We start from the raw sequence: 12,844 nt of genomic DNA on the forward strand, positions 1-12,844 counted from the left end.
AGGCTAAAGTGGCTAGGGCTCTTCAGTTTGGAGAAGAGATGGCTGAAGAGAGATATGATAGAGGTCTATAAAATAATAAGTGGAGTGGAATGGGTAGACATGAATCGCTTGTTTACACATCAAAACGCAGCCTTCCACAGAACAAGGAATGCTGACAAATACACATGCAGTTCAAATTTGCAAACACAGCTCATCAGAACACAGGCATATTAACGACTTGGCAGGCAGGTTCCCAAGTGCTTACAGGAGCTACACCCCCCCCCCCCCCCCCCCCCCACACACACACACACACACACACACAAAAGGAAAAACCAACCTTCCACACAAGCAACAAACACAAAAAAAAAAGAAAAACACACACACACACATTCACTCTCACTCTCACACACACAGTCAATCTCACACATACTCACCCAAACATATACACTCCAAGGAAAACCTTGCTAGCGCCCGTTTCATTTGTGTCACAAACGGGCCTTTTTTACTAGTGTTATATAGTTGGTTCTGTAGGTCAGGAATTATCAGACTTGCCCCTACCCTCACACATCCACGCCCACCCAAGCTGTTGGGAAGTCAAAATATCCACAAAAAATATCTACGAGATAAATCTGCAAACACTGGAGAGACTCAGTGTATGCAAATTTATTTCATGCATATTAATTGTGAATATCCTAAAACCGGACTAGCTATGGAGCCTCCAGGATAGGTTGAGCAGCCCTGTTGTACATCCTTATCTCACCTCAGTGCTCAGTCACATCCCTTGCTCCAACTTTCTCACACCAAGACCCACATTGAGAGTTGTTCTAGGTTTCCTGAGGTGGCGTCTCATCTTCCGTAGTGAAAGCCAACTCTTCTTGGTATGGTGGGCACTCATCCTCAGTAGAATTTATCTCCGCATCCTGGCTGTTGTCCTGGTGCACTGTCACCTCAGCAGAACCTTTGCCCGAGCTGATGGACTCCTGGTCAAACTGCTGGAAGCTGTTTCTCACCTTCATGATGTACCTACGCAGGACACTAGCATCATCCTTGGGGTTTACAGACAATCCATTTTCCACTACTGTGCGTCGTAGCTGCTTCACTTCCAGCTGCAGCCGGCCCACGTTTTTATTTAGCTCAGTGATTCGGTTTCCAAGATCTGTTAGGAGATACCAAGAAGAATTGAAGACTGCATACAGACTCGACTCATGTTAAAGCTTGGATCCCTCCTATCTAGGACCATTTCCAAAAATCTATTTTGAGGGATATCTAGGAAGGTGTGGTGAGAATTAGGGCATGTCTCTAAGCTCTCGTGACAATTAGATGAAGAGGCCCTTTTATGAAGGTGTGTGGGTGCTTCCACGCGTCCAAAGTGCATCAATTTGGAACTACCACGTGCCGCTGGCGGTAATTCTATTTTTTACGCGTGTCCGATACACGCGTCAGAAAGTATATTTTATTTTCTACCACATGGCGCTAACCAGGCAGTAATCAGCAGTGTACGCGCGCTGACAACTGCCACCCGGTTAATGCGTGAGACCTTACCACTAAATCAATGGGTAGCGGTAAGGTCTCAGGCCCAAAATAGACGCATGCCAATTTTTATTTTGCCACACGTCCATTTTTGGACAATAAAAAGAAAAGGTCTTTTTTTGCAGGTGCGCTGAAAAATAGACCTGCGCGCGTCCAATACACGCGCCTACAACAGCGCAGGCCATTTTCCAGCGCACCTTAGTAAAAGGACCCCTAAATGAATTTTCTTACAGGACAGAGAAGAAATACAGTCAGTATTTAATCAAAAACTAGGGAACTGTCCTCTAACACCTATGTGCTAGAAAAATCACTCTCCTTTGGATAAATTAGATAGGTCGTATGGACTTTTAACTGCCATCATGGTCTAGGTTTCTAGGGATTTCATCTTTGATGAATCAGAGGGTAGAAAGTTTGCTTCCAAGCAATGTAAACAAAAAGGTGGGAATATCAGCCAGGCAATCCAATAACTGGACCCAAAATGTAGTTTAAAATAAAACAATATTTATTAATTTTCAAGCAAATGATAATAAAACAATTTCCACATTTAAAATGACTCAACACAACATTGTGTTTTGGCCAGATGGCCTACATCAGGAGTCTTGATGCTGATGACAGCAGTAAAAATAAGATCATCAGGTAACGTAATAATGGATTTTCAAATCACAGATAAGAAATGTGCAGATCACGATGTTAAAAATAGTTGTGATTATTCTTCCTGGATGAGTTGAACTACTGGTAGATATCTGTAATGAATATGCATGAGACTGATTTGCATACACTGCCAGTAGCAAAGAACCAGTGACAGTGCACTTTCCTGAGTACAACACCACTGACAAGTGTTACATTCTACCCCTCTTGGTCTACCAGTAGTTCAACTCATCCAGGAAGAGTAATCACAACTATTTTTAATATCGTGATCTGCACATTTCTTATCTGTGATTTGAAAATCCATTATTACGTTACCTGATAATTTTATTCTTACTGCTGTCATCAGCATCAAGACTCCTGATGTAGGCCATCTGGCCGAAACACAACGTTGTGTCGAGTCACTTTTAATGTGGAAATTGTTTTATTATCGTTTGCTTGAAAATGAATAAATATTGTTTATTTTAAACTACATTTTGGGTCCAGTTATTGGATTGCCTGGCTCATATTCCCACCTTTTTGTTTACATTTGACGCTTCGTGGGATCTATTGAGTTCTCCACATCCTCTTTAGTGCTTCCAAGCAATGACATTTCACCATTCACTCAGACTGCAGTGAATCATTTTCCAAGGGAATTCTGTCAAACACCTGAAAGTCTCCTTCAGAGCAGGTTGACCTAGCAAGGAGTTAAGAAGAAGCATAAGGCATGTGTGTGATGGGAGGGGTCCATACCTTTCCTCTTGCTCTCCTCAAACTCCCGTCTGGCTGTATCTATGTAGCGCTGTACCAAAGCTTTAATCACCTGCAGCCGATAGGAGGAACGATGTTCTGTCATGTCCAGTTCCCCTCTGTCAGACTTAAAGCAACAAGCAACAGCGTGTTAAAAATTGCAGACCCAATACACGTATTGCCTCTTCCTCTGAAAACTGTCATCTTAAACTACGGAAAGCAACAGCAGCAGCATCAAACCTATGCAACCAAATCTCTGACAAGAAAGTTTTCTGAAAATGTGACATAACAGTGAGGGAGATTGCAGCTAATCCTCAAAAGGGGACCCTCAAAAGTGATCGGCTGTCCCCATCCCAGAATCCGCTTTTGCACTCTGAAGCCTCCAAAAGTGGACACTTGTATTTCTCTGGGACTGCCCTGTCCAAAGAGGGTCACGTTCACATGACCTTTTACGTAGCATGAGATAAAATTGAAGCCAAGCAGGAAGCTCCTACACTGCCAAGATGGCTGCAGTATCAGAACTGAAAGGGGTTTGGGGTAGGAATGGAGGATCCTTACTGGAGAGGAATCTCAGGAAAAATCAGAGACCCTGCAGGCTCAGTGATATGATAATAGGAAAGGAAAGGAGCTGAGGAGAATGGTGTGACACCACTCTGTGATCAGGCAGTGGAGGTCACTTGTGTGGTGGTGTCTGACACTGTTCTGTCATCAGGCAGTTGGGGTGGGGGTGTCTCTTTGCCTATAACAACAAGGGTCCACTTCGATTTGTATTCTAAGAGGCACAAGGCAGAATGTAGACCATAGACTTACAATGGTTGAAATAGGAGGATAATCCTGTTTTTTCTTGGGGTTGTAACAGCATATAAATCGAAAAATACCCCTAAACAATGAAAAAAAAAGGAGTTAAACATTTTTTCACTTTCTGAAGCTGTGTTTTTTCTTTATTATTATTATTATTATATAGATTTAATGCATGTCTTTTCATTGGTAGCTGAGGATGTGTTAAATTAAGGCACAATGGGTATTTTCCTATCCCCAGAACACTTATAATCTAATCGGGATGTGCAAGACAACAAATGTCATTCTGTTTGGTTTCCTATATTGCCACGATATGGGTTTCTGCCAGGTACTTGTGACCTGGCTTGGCCAACGTTTGGAAAACAGGATACTGGGTTATATGGAAAACAAAAAAGAGCAGATCGTGTGAAAATAAGATGTAATTTATTTAAACAGTATAGCAATACTCATGTAAATATGTTTGTATTTACATGAGTATTGCTATACTGTTTAAATAAATTACATCTTATTTTCACACGATCTGCTCTTTTTTGTTTTCCATCTTGGAGTTTGCAGACCGTCTGCCTTTGTGCTTTCTTGGACCCTCCCTACTGGGTTATATGGACCATTGGTCTGACCCAGTTTGGCTATTCTTATGTTCTTATGTTTTTAGGACTTTTACTTTTTTGTTTTTAATGTGTGTGGAAGAGTGAGCACGATTAGTGACAGGAAACAAAACAAAATTTCAGGGTTTTGCCTGTCATTTGGGGAGAACAATTTATTTATTTAGATTTTGCTCACACCTTTTTCAGTAGTAGCTCAAGGTGAGTCACATTCAGGTACTCTGGATATTTCTCTGTCCCAGGAGGGTTCACAATCTAAGTTTGTACCTGAGGCAATGGAGGGTTAAGTGACTTGCCCAAGATCACAAGGTGCAGCAGTGGGATTTGAACCTGCCACCTCTGGATTGCAAGACTGGTGCTCTAACCACTTGGCCACTCCTCCACTCCACAATGACACGAAAAGACAAAGGAAGTGTCTCCAATATTTCCCATAGACACAAAATGGGAGAAAACCTTTAAGGGCTTTTTTGCTAAAGCTTAATGTGTTGTAACGGACTTTAGCATGCACTAAATGCTACTCATCCTGTTATATACCTAAGAATTTCCTGACAACTCATGCTAATATCCGTTAGCACATGGTAAACTTTAGTAAAAGGACCCTTAGTACAGAAAGCATAGGCATATTTTGCTTGCTTTGGTTGGTTAGGGAGCGCAAGGAGCAGGGAACTCAGACTGGTGACAAAGGAGGGGACTTGGGTGTGATCGTATGTGATGATCCGAAGGTAACATAGTAAGTGACGGCAGATAAAGACCTGAATGGTCCATCCAGTCTGCCCAACGAGATAAACTCATTTTACATGGTATGTGATACTTTATACCCGAGTTTGATTTGTCCCTGCCTTTCTCAGGGCACAGACCATAGAAGTCTGCCCAGCATTCTTCTTGTACTAAGTTCTGGAGCTAACATCGAAGCCCCTTAAAATTTACACTCCACCCCATCCCTATCTATTCAGTCACATTCAGGGCATAGACCGTAGAAGTCTGCCCAGCTCCCATTTTGTTTCCCAATTACCGGCGTCGCCACCCAATCTCCGCTAAGATTCCACGGAACCATTCCTTCTAAACAGGATTCCTTTGTGTTTATCCCACGCATGTTTGAATTCCATTACTGTTTTCATCTTCACCACCTCCCGCGGGACATCATTCCACATATCCACCACCCTCTCCGTGAAAAAAATACTTCCTGACATTAGTCCTGAGTCTGCCCCCCTTCAACCTCAATTCATGTCCTCTAGTTCTACCGCCTTTCCGTCTCCTTATGAAAATGCCCGTCTTTATGTTTTTTGTGATGTGTATTTTGAGTCATACCTCGCAATGATCATTTGGTAACAGGAAGCTGTAAATTTTGGAAATAAATAAGGCATTATCTATACACATGACTACCGGTCTTACCTTCTATGTGTACGGCTCTGACTATATCTACTTTCCTGCTGTTCCTGCTTAACTTGTTCAATCCCCTTGCAAAAAGATCATAACAGATACATAAAAAGAAAAAAAAAGACTTACCTGAGCACATAAAAGAGAGATTTTGGTGTAGGAATGATGTTAAAGGGAACTGGCAGGGTCAAGCCTTCTCTGAAGTAAGACAAGTAGAGTTTGGATCGTGCAAATTTCCACTCCACATCGGCATCGTTCTGGAAAGAACACCATAACCAAGTCAATAGGAGTGAGATAAGTGAACTCCAGCCAGGATTGGCTCAACCTATGGACCAGATGAGGCGCTGGCCCAGGGCAACAGTGATAAAAGGTGCCATAATCCCCGTCTAGCATTTCTCCCTCCCTCTGTCCCTTCACCTGAAGTTCAGTATCCACAGGATAGGAGGGAGGAAATAGAGAAGGAGAGATGATGAACTGGGATTTTGATACCCTTTATCATTAGTGGGGGGGGAGGGGAGGGGGACGAGAGGAGGAGATACTGGATCACCAGCGGGAGTGGGGGAAGAGAGTGGAAGGAGAGATACCGAAAAGTGGGCGGGGTAGGGGACACCGATGCAAAAGTTGTCTTAGAGCACCACAGTCTCTTGAGCCGGTCCTGATCGCAGCAAAGCCAGCGGCATGCTGGGACGCTGAGACCCCCTAGCTGGTTACAGTACCCAATTTTCAACAACTCCCACGCAGTGAGAATAAGGGTGTATGACAAAAGATAAATGTAGTGATCTGGAAGAGTTCAGAATGGTGATTTTCTTTCTTTTAAAAAAAAAAAAAAACCCTCAAAAATGGATATGTTCTCCTGTGCTCAGCCAGCCAAGAGTGTCATTTCTCTTAGTCTCCAACTGTAAGTTACAAATAAGTCATCAGTTATAAAATCCTACCCCTTTTCCCCATCCCGGGCTTCCGTGAATTTTCCCTAGCCCGGTCAATGGCCTCTCCATGGGACAGGACTCTGAGATTGGCCTGGTGTAAAATGGTTCAATTGGTGATTCAAAACTCGTATTTTAAGCTGTGCTAGTTAAGAAAACTCAGCCTTTCTAGCCTAGGCCTGATTTTGTGAGAGTTTTACATGCCATAGTACTAAGTGGGTTGGACTATTGTAACATCGTTTATTTGGGTTTGTCAGCTTCTTGTATTCCCTCATTACAAACTGTACAAAATTCCACAGAGGGGCATAATCGAATGGGGCACCCAAGTTTTCCTGAGGGCGTCCTCGCAGGACGTTCCCGCAAAGGGGCGGGGAAACCTGTATTATCGAAACAAGATGGGCGTCCATCTTTTGTTTCGATAATACGGTCAGGGACACCCAAATCTCAACATTTAGGTCGACCTTAGAGATGGTCATCCCCGGTTTTCGGCGATAATAGAAACCGAGGACGCCCATCTCAGAAACGACCAAATCCAAGCCAATTGGTCATGGGAGGAGCCAGCATTCGTAGTGCACTGGTCCCCCTCACATGCCAGGACACCAACCGGGCACCCTAGGGGGGCACTGCAGTGGACTTCAGAAATTGCTCCCAGATGCATAGCTCCCTTACCTTGGATGCTGAGCCCCCCAAAACCCACTATCCACAACTGTACAACACTACCATAACCCTAAGGGGTGAAGGGGGACACCTACATGTGGGTACATTGGGTTTGTGGTGGGTTTTGAACGACTCGCATTTATCACCAAAAGTGTAACAGGTGGGGGGGGATGGGCCTGAGTCCACCTGCCTGAAGTGCAGTGCACCCACTAAAAACTGCTCCAGGGATCTGCATACTGCTGTCATGGAGCTGGGTATGACATTTCAGACTGGCATAGAGGCTGGCAAAAAAATGATTTTTAATTTTTTTGGGGGGGTGGGAGGGGGTTGGTGACCACTGGGGGAGTAAGGGGAAGTCATCCACGATTCCCTTTGGTGGGAATCTGCTCAGTTGGGGCACTTTTTTGAGATTTGGTCCTAACAATAAATGGACCAAGTGAAGCCGGCGAAATGCTCCTCAGAGCCGGCCTTCTTTTTTCCATTATCGGCCGAAGCCGGCCATCTCGTAACCCTGCCGAAACGCCCCCTTGAACTTTGGCCGGTCCTGCGACGGAAAGCAGTTGAAGTCGGCGAAAATCAGCTTTCGATTATACCGATTTCGCCGGCTTCAGGAGATGGCCGGCCATCTCCCGATTTGTTTCGGAAGATGGCCGGACTTCTTGTTCGAAAATAAGCTGGCTAGATACTCTGCACAATAACAAATAAATACAGTAGCTGCTTTTCACTAGTGATTTTCTCGGGTGACTGACCATTATTTTCTGGAAGGAGTTGGTGATCATGGCAACCAGCATGTTGAGGAGCACGATGACCATGATGATGGTGAAGAGTCCGAAGAGTGCACGCCCTACAAACTCCGCCACCACGTAATGATTCATGTCTACGGTAGTGCGTTCCACCATCGCAAACATGGTCCAGAACAGGAACTGGAAGGTTTCATTAAAGCTGCCAGAAAGAGCAAAAAAGAGAAGCTACCGTGAGCAGGTTACGTGCGAGCAGACTCAGGATATGTGGTATCAATCGTGCACAAGGCATAAACCTTTATTTTAGAGCCATATCCACATGTAAATAGCATCACGCATACAAAATAATGAGTGGAGTGGAACAGGTGGATGTGAAGCGTCTGTTCACGCTTTCCAAAAATACTAGGACTAGGGGGCATGCGATGAAACTACAGTGTAGTAAATTTAAAACAAATTGGAGAAAATGTTTCTTCACCCAACGTGTAATTAAACTCTGGAATTCATTGCCGGAGAACGTGGTGAAGGCGATTAGCTTGACAGAGTTTAAAAAGGGGTTAGACGGTTTCCTAAAGGACAAGTCCATAAACCGCTACTAAATGGACTTGGGAAAAATCCACAATTCCAGGAATAACATGTATAGAATGTTTGTATGTTTGGGAAGCTTGCCAGGTGCCCTTGGCCTGGATTGGCCACTGTCGTTGGCAGGATGCTGGGCTCGATGGACCCTTGGTCTTTTCCCAGTGAGGCATTACTTATGTACTTATCTATAGATAGATATTACACACAAGAGTAAATGTGAATTTCAGAAAGCTTCTATTTACACGTGGGGTTTTATGGGTCACCAGCTACACCTAAAGGATGAAATCAAAGTGTTGAAGGTAATTTGGGATACCATGTGCTTTTACCTTGCTAAAGTTAATCAGAATTTGTACTTCTGCCTTTTTTTTATCAGTTACGAGTGCCCCGCCCTCACGGAAGCAGGAAATGCATCATCGCAGAAGGCGGTTCACTGTGTGAAGAGGGAAGGGAGAAGCTGGAGCCGGAGACGAGCCCGCAGTGCCTTCTTCCTCACTGACATCGCTGCCACAGAGGGTAAAACACTCGCGGGGGGGAAGGAACGGAGAGGAGTCGGGCTGCTGGTCAGGAAGCTGAGTCGGGAGGGAAGGAGCCCTGCGTTTGTGGGGGCAGCAGGGGAAGAAGGTCACGGAAGGTAAAACACACGTGGGGGGGAGGAACGGAGAGGAGTCGGGCTGCTGGTCGGGAAGCTGAGTCGGGAGGGAAGGAGCCCTGCGCTTGTGGGGGCAGCAGGGGAAGAAGGTCACAGTTGGGCTGGGGAGGCTTAGAAATGATTTAGCTTACTGAGTACAGGAGGATAAGTCCATTTGAAGTAAAAATAAAGAGGGAAAAAAAATCAGTACTTTGAGTTCTTCCAGATGTTACTTATTTATTGTATTATTGTACTTTGATTATAATGTTGTACACCATGTGGTATATCATTGAATAAATAAATAATGTCAGTATCATGAAATGTTCATATGTCTCTGGGTATTAGTACAGTAACAAGAAGTGTAGAAACAGATGTGAAACACTTTTTGAGTGTCCAATTGGACTCATAACATGATACAGATGTGGAGGTTTATTTTACAAAAGGTCGCCTAGGTTTGGAGATGGAGAACATGTTTATAAAGCCACAAAAGCACCAATGTGTCTTTAAAAAAACAATAAAAACTTACAAAAAACACCCAGCTACTGATTTCTTCTAACCCACCCATAAAGTAACAAAAATTAAGGATCACCTGCTCAATAATGTTTGACATGTCCAGTATGGGTAAAAGTTTACACATGGTATGAATCCACAAACGAACCTTTTCCGGAGATGGGAAGGCGGTAGAACTAGAGGGCATGATATCAGATTGAAGGGGGGCAGACTCAAGAAAAATGTCAGGAAGTATTTTTTCACGGAGAGGGTGGTGGATGCTTGGAATGCCCTCCTGCGGGAGGTGGTGGAAATGAAAACGGTAACGGAATTCAAACATGCGTGGGATAAACATAAAGGAATCCTGTTCCGAGGGAATGGATCCTCAGAAGCTTAGCCGAGATTGGGTGGCAGAGCAGGTGGTGGGAGGGGGGGGGGCTGGTTGGGAGGCGGGGATAGTGCTGGGCAGACTTCTACGGTCTGTGCCCTGAAAATGACAGATACAAATCAAGGTATACACAAAAAGTAGCACATATGAGTTTATCTTGTTGGGCAGACTGGATGGACCGTGCAGGTCTTTTTCTGCCGTCATCTACTATGTTACTATGTTACTATGGTGCAAGACTTGAATGCAACTTTAGAGTAGGTGTCACAGCTTGTTGAAAGTCAGCTGACTTTATATCAAGGAAAAATGCTGTCACCATCTTTAAATGTTGAATATAGAGTGAAGATGTTGCAAAATGATATATAGGTATGACTCTTAATCCACAGATATGGGTACTTTCAGAGGTTATGTGAGATATGTCTGAGCTGTTTTATTTTGCAGGAGAAAAAGACCTCATCAGTCCTAGCATAACGATATTCTTGTTCAATACATATAATCGTCTGCTTTCTTAGGACTCCATTATAATCCTTGGTCTTAAAAAACTCCACTTTTTTTATTATAATAAAAATGTAGTACTCAATCGTGATATTTCAATCGTGATATTTTCCAAAGAATAATTTTAACTTAATGTTACTTAGCTTTTGCTCTGCCCTAAGGGGCTCTCCGTTTCGCTATATGTTATATCATATGCTTTATCAGGGGGCCAAGTAACGAATGGCAAATCACGGTGACTTACAACATGGCGTCTCCTGCTCCTATGACACCGGTAGTGAACGCCCCCTGATGAAGCATATAATATAACATATAGCGAAACGGAGAGCCCCGTAGGGCAGAGCAAAAGCTAAGTAACATTAAGTTAAAATTATTCTTTGGAAAATATCACGATTTATTTATTTTTGTTACATTCGTACCCTGCGCTTTCCCACTCATGGCAGGCTCAATGCGGCTTACATAGGGCAATGGAGGGTTAAGTGACTTGCCCAGAGTCACAAGGAGCTGCCTGTGCCTGAAGTGGGAATTGAACTCAGTTCCTCAGGATCAAAGTCCACCACCCTAACCACTAGGCCACTCCTCCACTGTTGCTACTATTTGAGATTCTACATGCTGCTATTCCACTAGCAACATTCCATGTAGAAGTCGACCCTTGCAGATCACCAATGTGGCCGCGCAGACTTCTGTGAGTTTGACGTCCGTCAGACTCACAGAAACAGAAGCTTGCGCAGCCTTCTACATGGAATGTTGCTAGTGGAATAGCAACATTCCATGTAGAATCTACAAATAGTAGCAACATTCCATGTAGAATCTCCAATAGTATATTTTATTTTGTTACATTTGTACCCTGCGCTTTCCCACTCATGGCAGGCTCAATGCGGCTTACATGGGGCAATGGAGGGTTAAGTGACTTGCCCAGAGTCACAAGGAGCTGCCTGTGCCTGAAGTGGGAATGGAACTCAGTTCCTCAGGACCAAAGTCCACCACCCTAACCACTAGGCCACTCCTCCACTGTTGCTACTATTTGAAGTCGGCCCTTGCAGATCACCAATGTGGCCGTGCAGGCTTCTGCTTCTGTGAGTCTGACATCCTGCACGTACGTCAGACTCACAGAAACAGAAGCCTGCGCAGCCTTTTACATGGAATGTTGCTAGTGGAATAGCAACATTCCATGTAGAATCTCCAATAGTAGCAATAGAATCTCAATAGTAGCAACATTCTAAGTAGAATCTCCAATAGTATCTATTTTATTTTTGTTACATTTGTACCCTGCGCTTTCCCACTCATGGCAGTCTCAATGCGGCTTACATGGGGCAATGGAGGGTTAAGTGACTTACCCAGAGTCACAAGGAGCTGCCTGTGCCTGGTGGGAATCGAACTCAGTTCTTCAGTTCCCCAGGACCAAAGTCCACCACCCTAACCGCTAGGCCACTCCTCCACCTTGAGTACTACATTTTTATTATAATAAAAAAAGTGGAGTTTTTTAAGACCAAGGATTATAATGGAGTCCTAAGAAAGCAGACGATTATATGTATTGAACAAGAATATCGTTATGCTAGGACTGATGAGGTCTTTTTCTCCATTTTGATTAAAAAAGAAGAAAAAAAGAAAAAAGTAAAAAAGATTGTAATAAAAAGAGATAAAAGATAGATATCACATCCTATATGTTATGAATACTTATAGATTGTTTAATTGAGTTCAGCTCATTATTGACAATATAGTTCAGACTCGCTGAAATTTTGTCCAGATTTTTCTGCGTTATTTTGCAGGAGACCAGCTATCCTGATGCAGACACTGAAACATGACTTCATCTTGGCAGCTGGTCCCTGAAAGATATTACAGATAAAGTCTTGTTGCTTTAGAAACTGACATAAATCGAAGAGGCTGTTTAAGAGATATTAATGGTTAACGCTTATTGTAAATATGGACCGATGAGGAAGCTGGAAACTTTTTGAGGTTGTAAGAAAATCAGTAGCTGGGGTGTTTGATACTGTTTCTCCCTACGTCAAAGGTTCAATTTTATAGAACAATAGCACAAATCCTGAAGAACAGTGCATACATTGAAGGTGCAGATTTTATACCGTCTTGGGATCAGGCTTAGAATATACAAATAAACCCTGAAACTGCTACGGAACACCCACACTGCTCCTCTGAACACGCCCTGCTCTACAACTCTGCACCTCCATTGCACCCTGTGTAAACTTTTGCCCAGTGAGTTTTTTCTAGCAAAAAAGGTGCCGGTACTCAAATGCCTGGCCACCCATCAGAGGTGGGGTAATCACTGAGGAACC

General features: G+C 43.6%; 1 protein-coding gene across 2 annotated transcripts in view; it reads right to left on the reverse strand.

Annotated features, from left to right (window-relative positions):
- Positions 1-429: 429 nt before the first annotated feature.
- Positions 430-12,844, reverse strand: part of LOC115468330 (short transient receptor potential channel 2-like) — a 53,238-nt gene continuing 40,823 nt past the window's right edge. For both annotated transcript variants that reach the window (XM_030199971.1, XM_030199970.1), the window contains 5 exons: positions 7,990-8,182; positions 5,790-5,917; positions 3,694-3,763; positions 2,887-3,010; positions 430-1,135 (listed from right to left, as the gene is read on the reverse strand). In XM_030199971.1, coding sequence (XP_030055831.1) covers positions 804-1,135; positions 2,887-3,010; positions 3,694-3,763; positions 5,790-5,917; positions 7,990-8,182 — 847 coding nt within the window. In that variant the 3' untranslated portion in view covers positions 430-803. The remainder of the gene's footprint in view (positions 1,136-2,886; positions 3,011-3,693; positions 3,764-5,789; positions 5,918-7,989; positions 8,183-12,844) is intronic.

Source organism: Microcaecilia unicolor, chromosome 4 (genome assembly GCF_901765095.1).
Source record: "Microcaecilia unicolor chromosome 4, aMicUni1.1, whole genome shotgun sequence".
Taxonomy (NCBI): domain Eukaryota; kingdom Metazoa; phylum Chordata; class Amphibia; order Gymnophiona; family Siphonopidae; genus Microcaecilia; species Microcaecilia unicolor.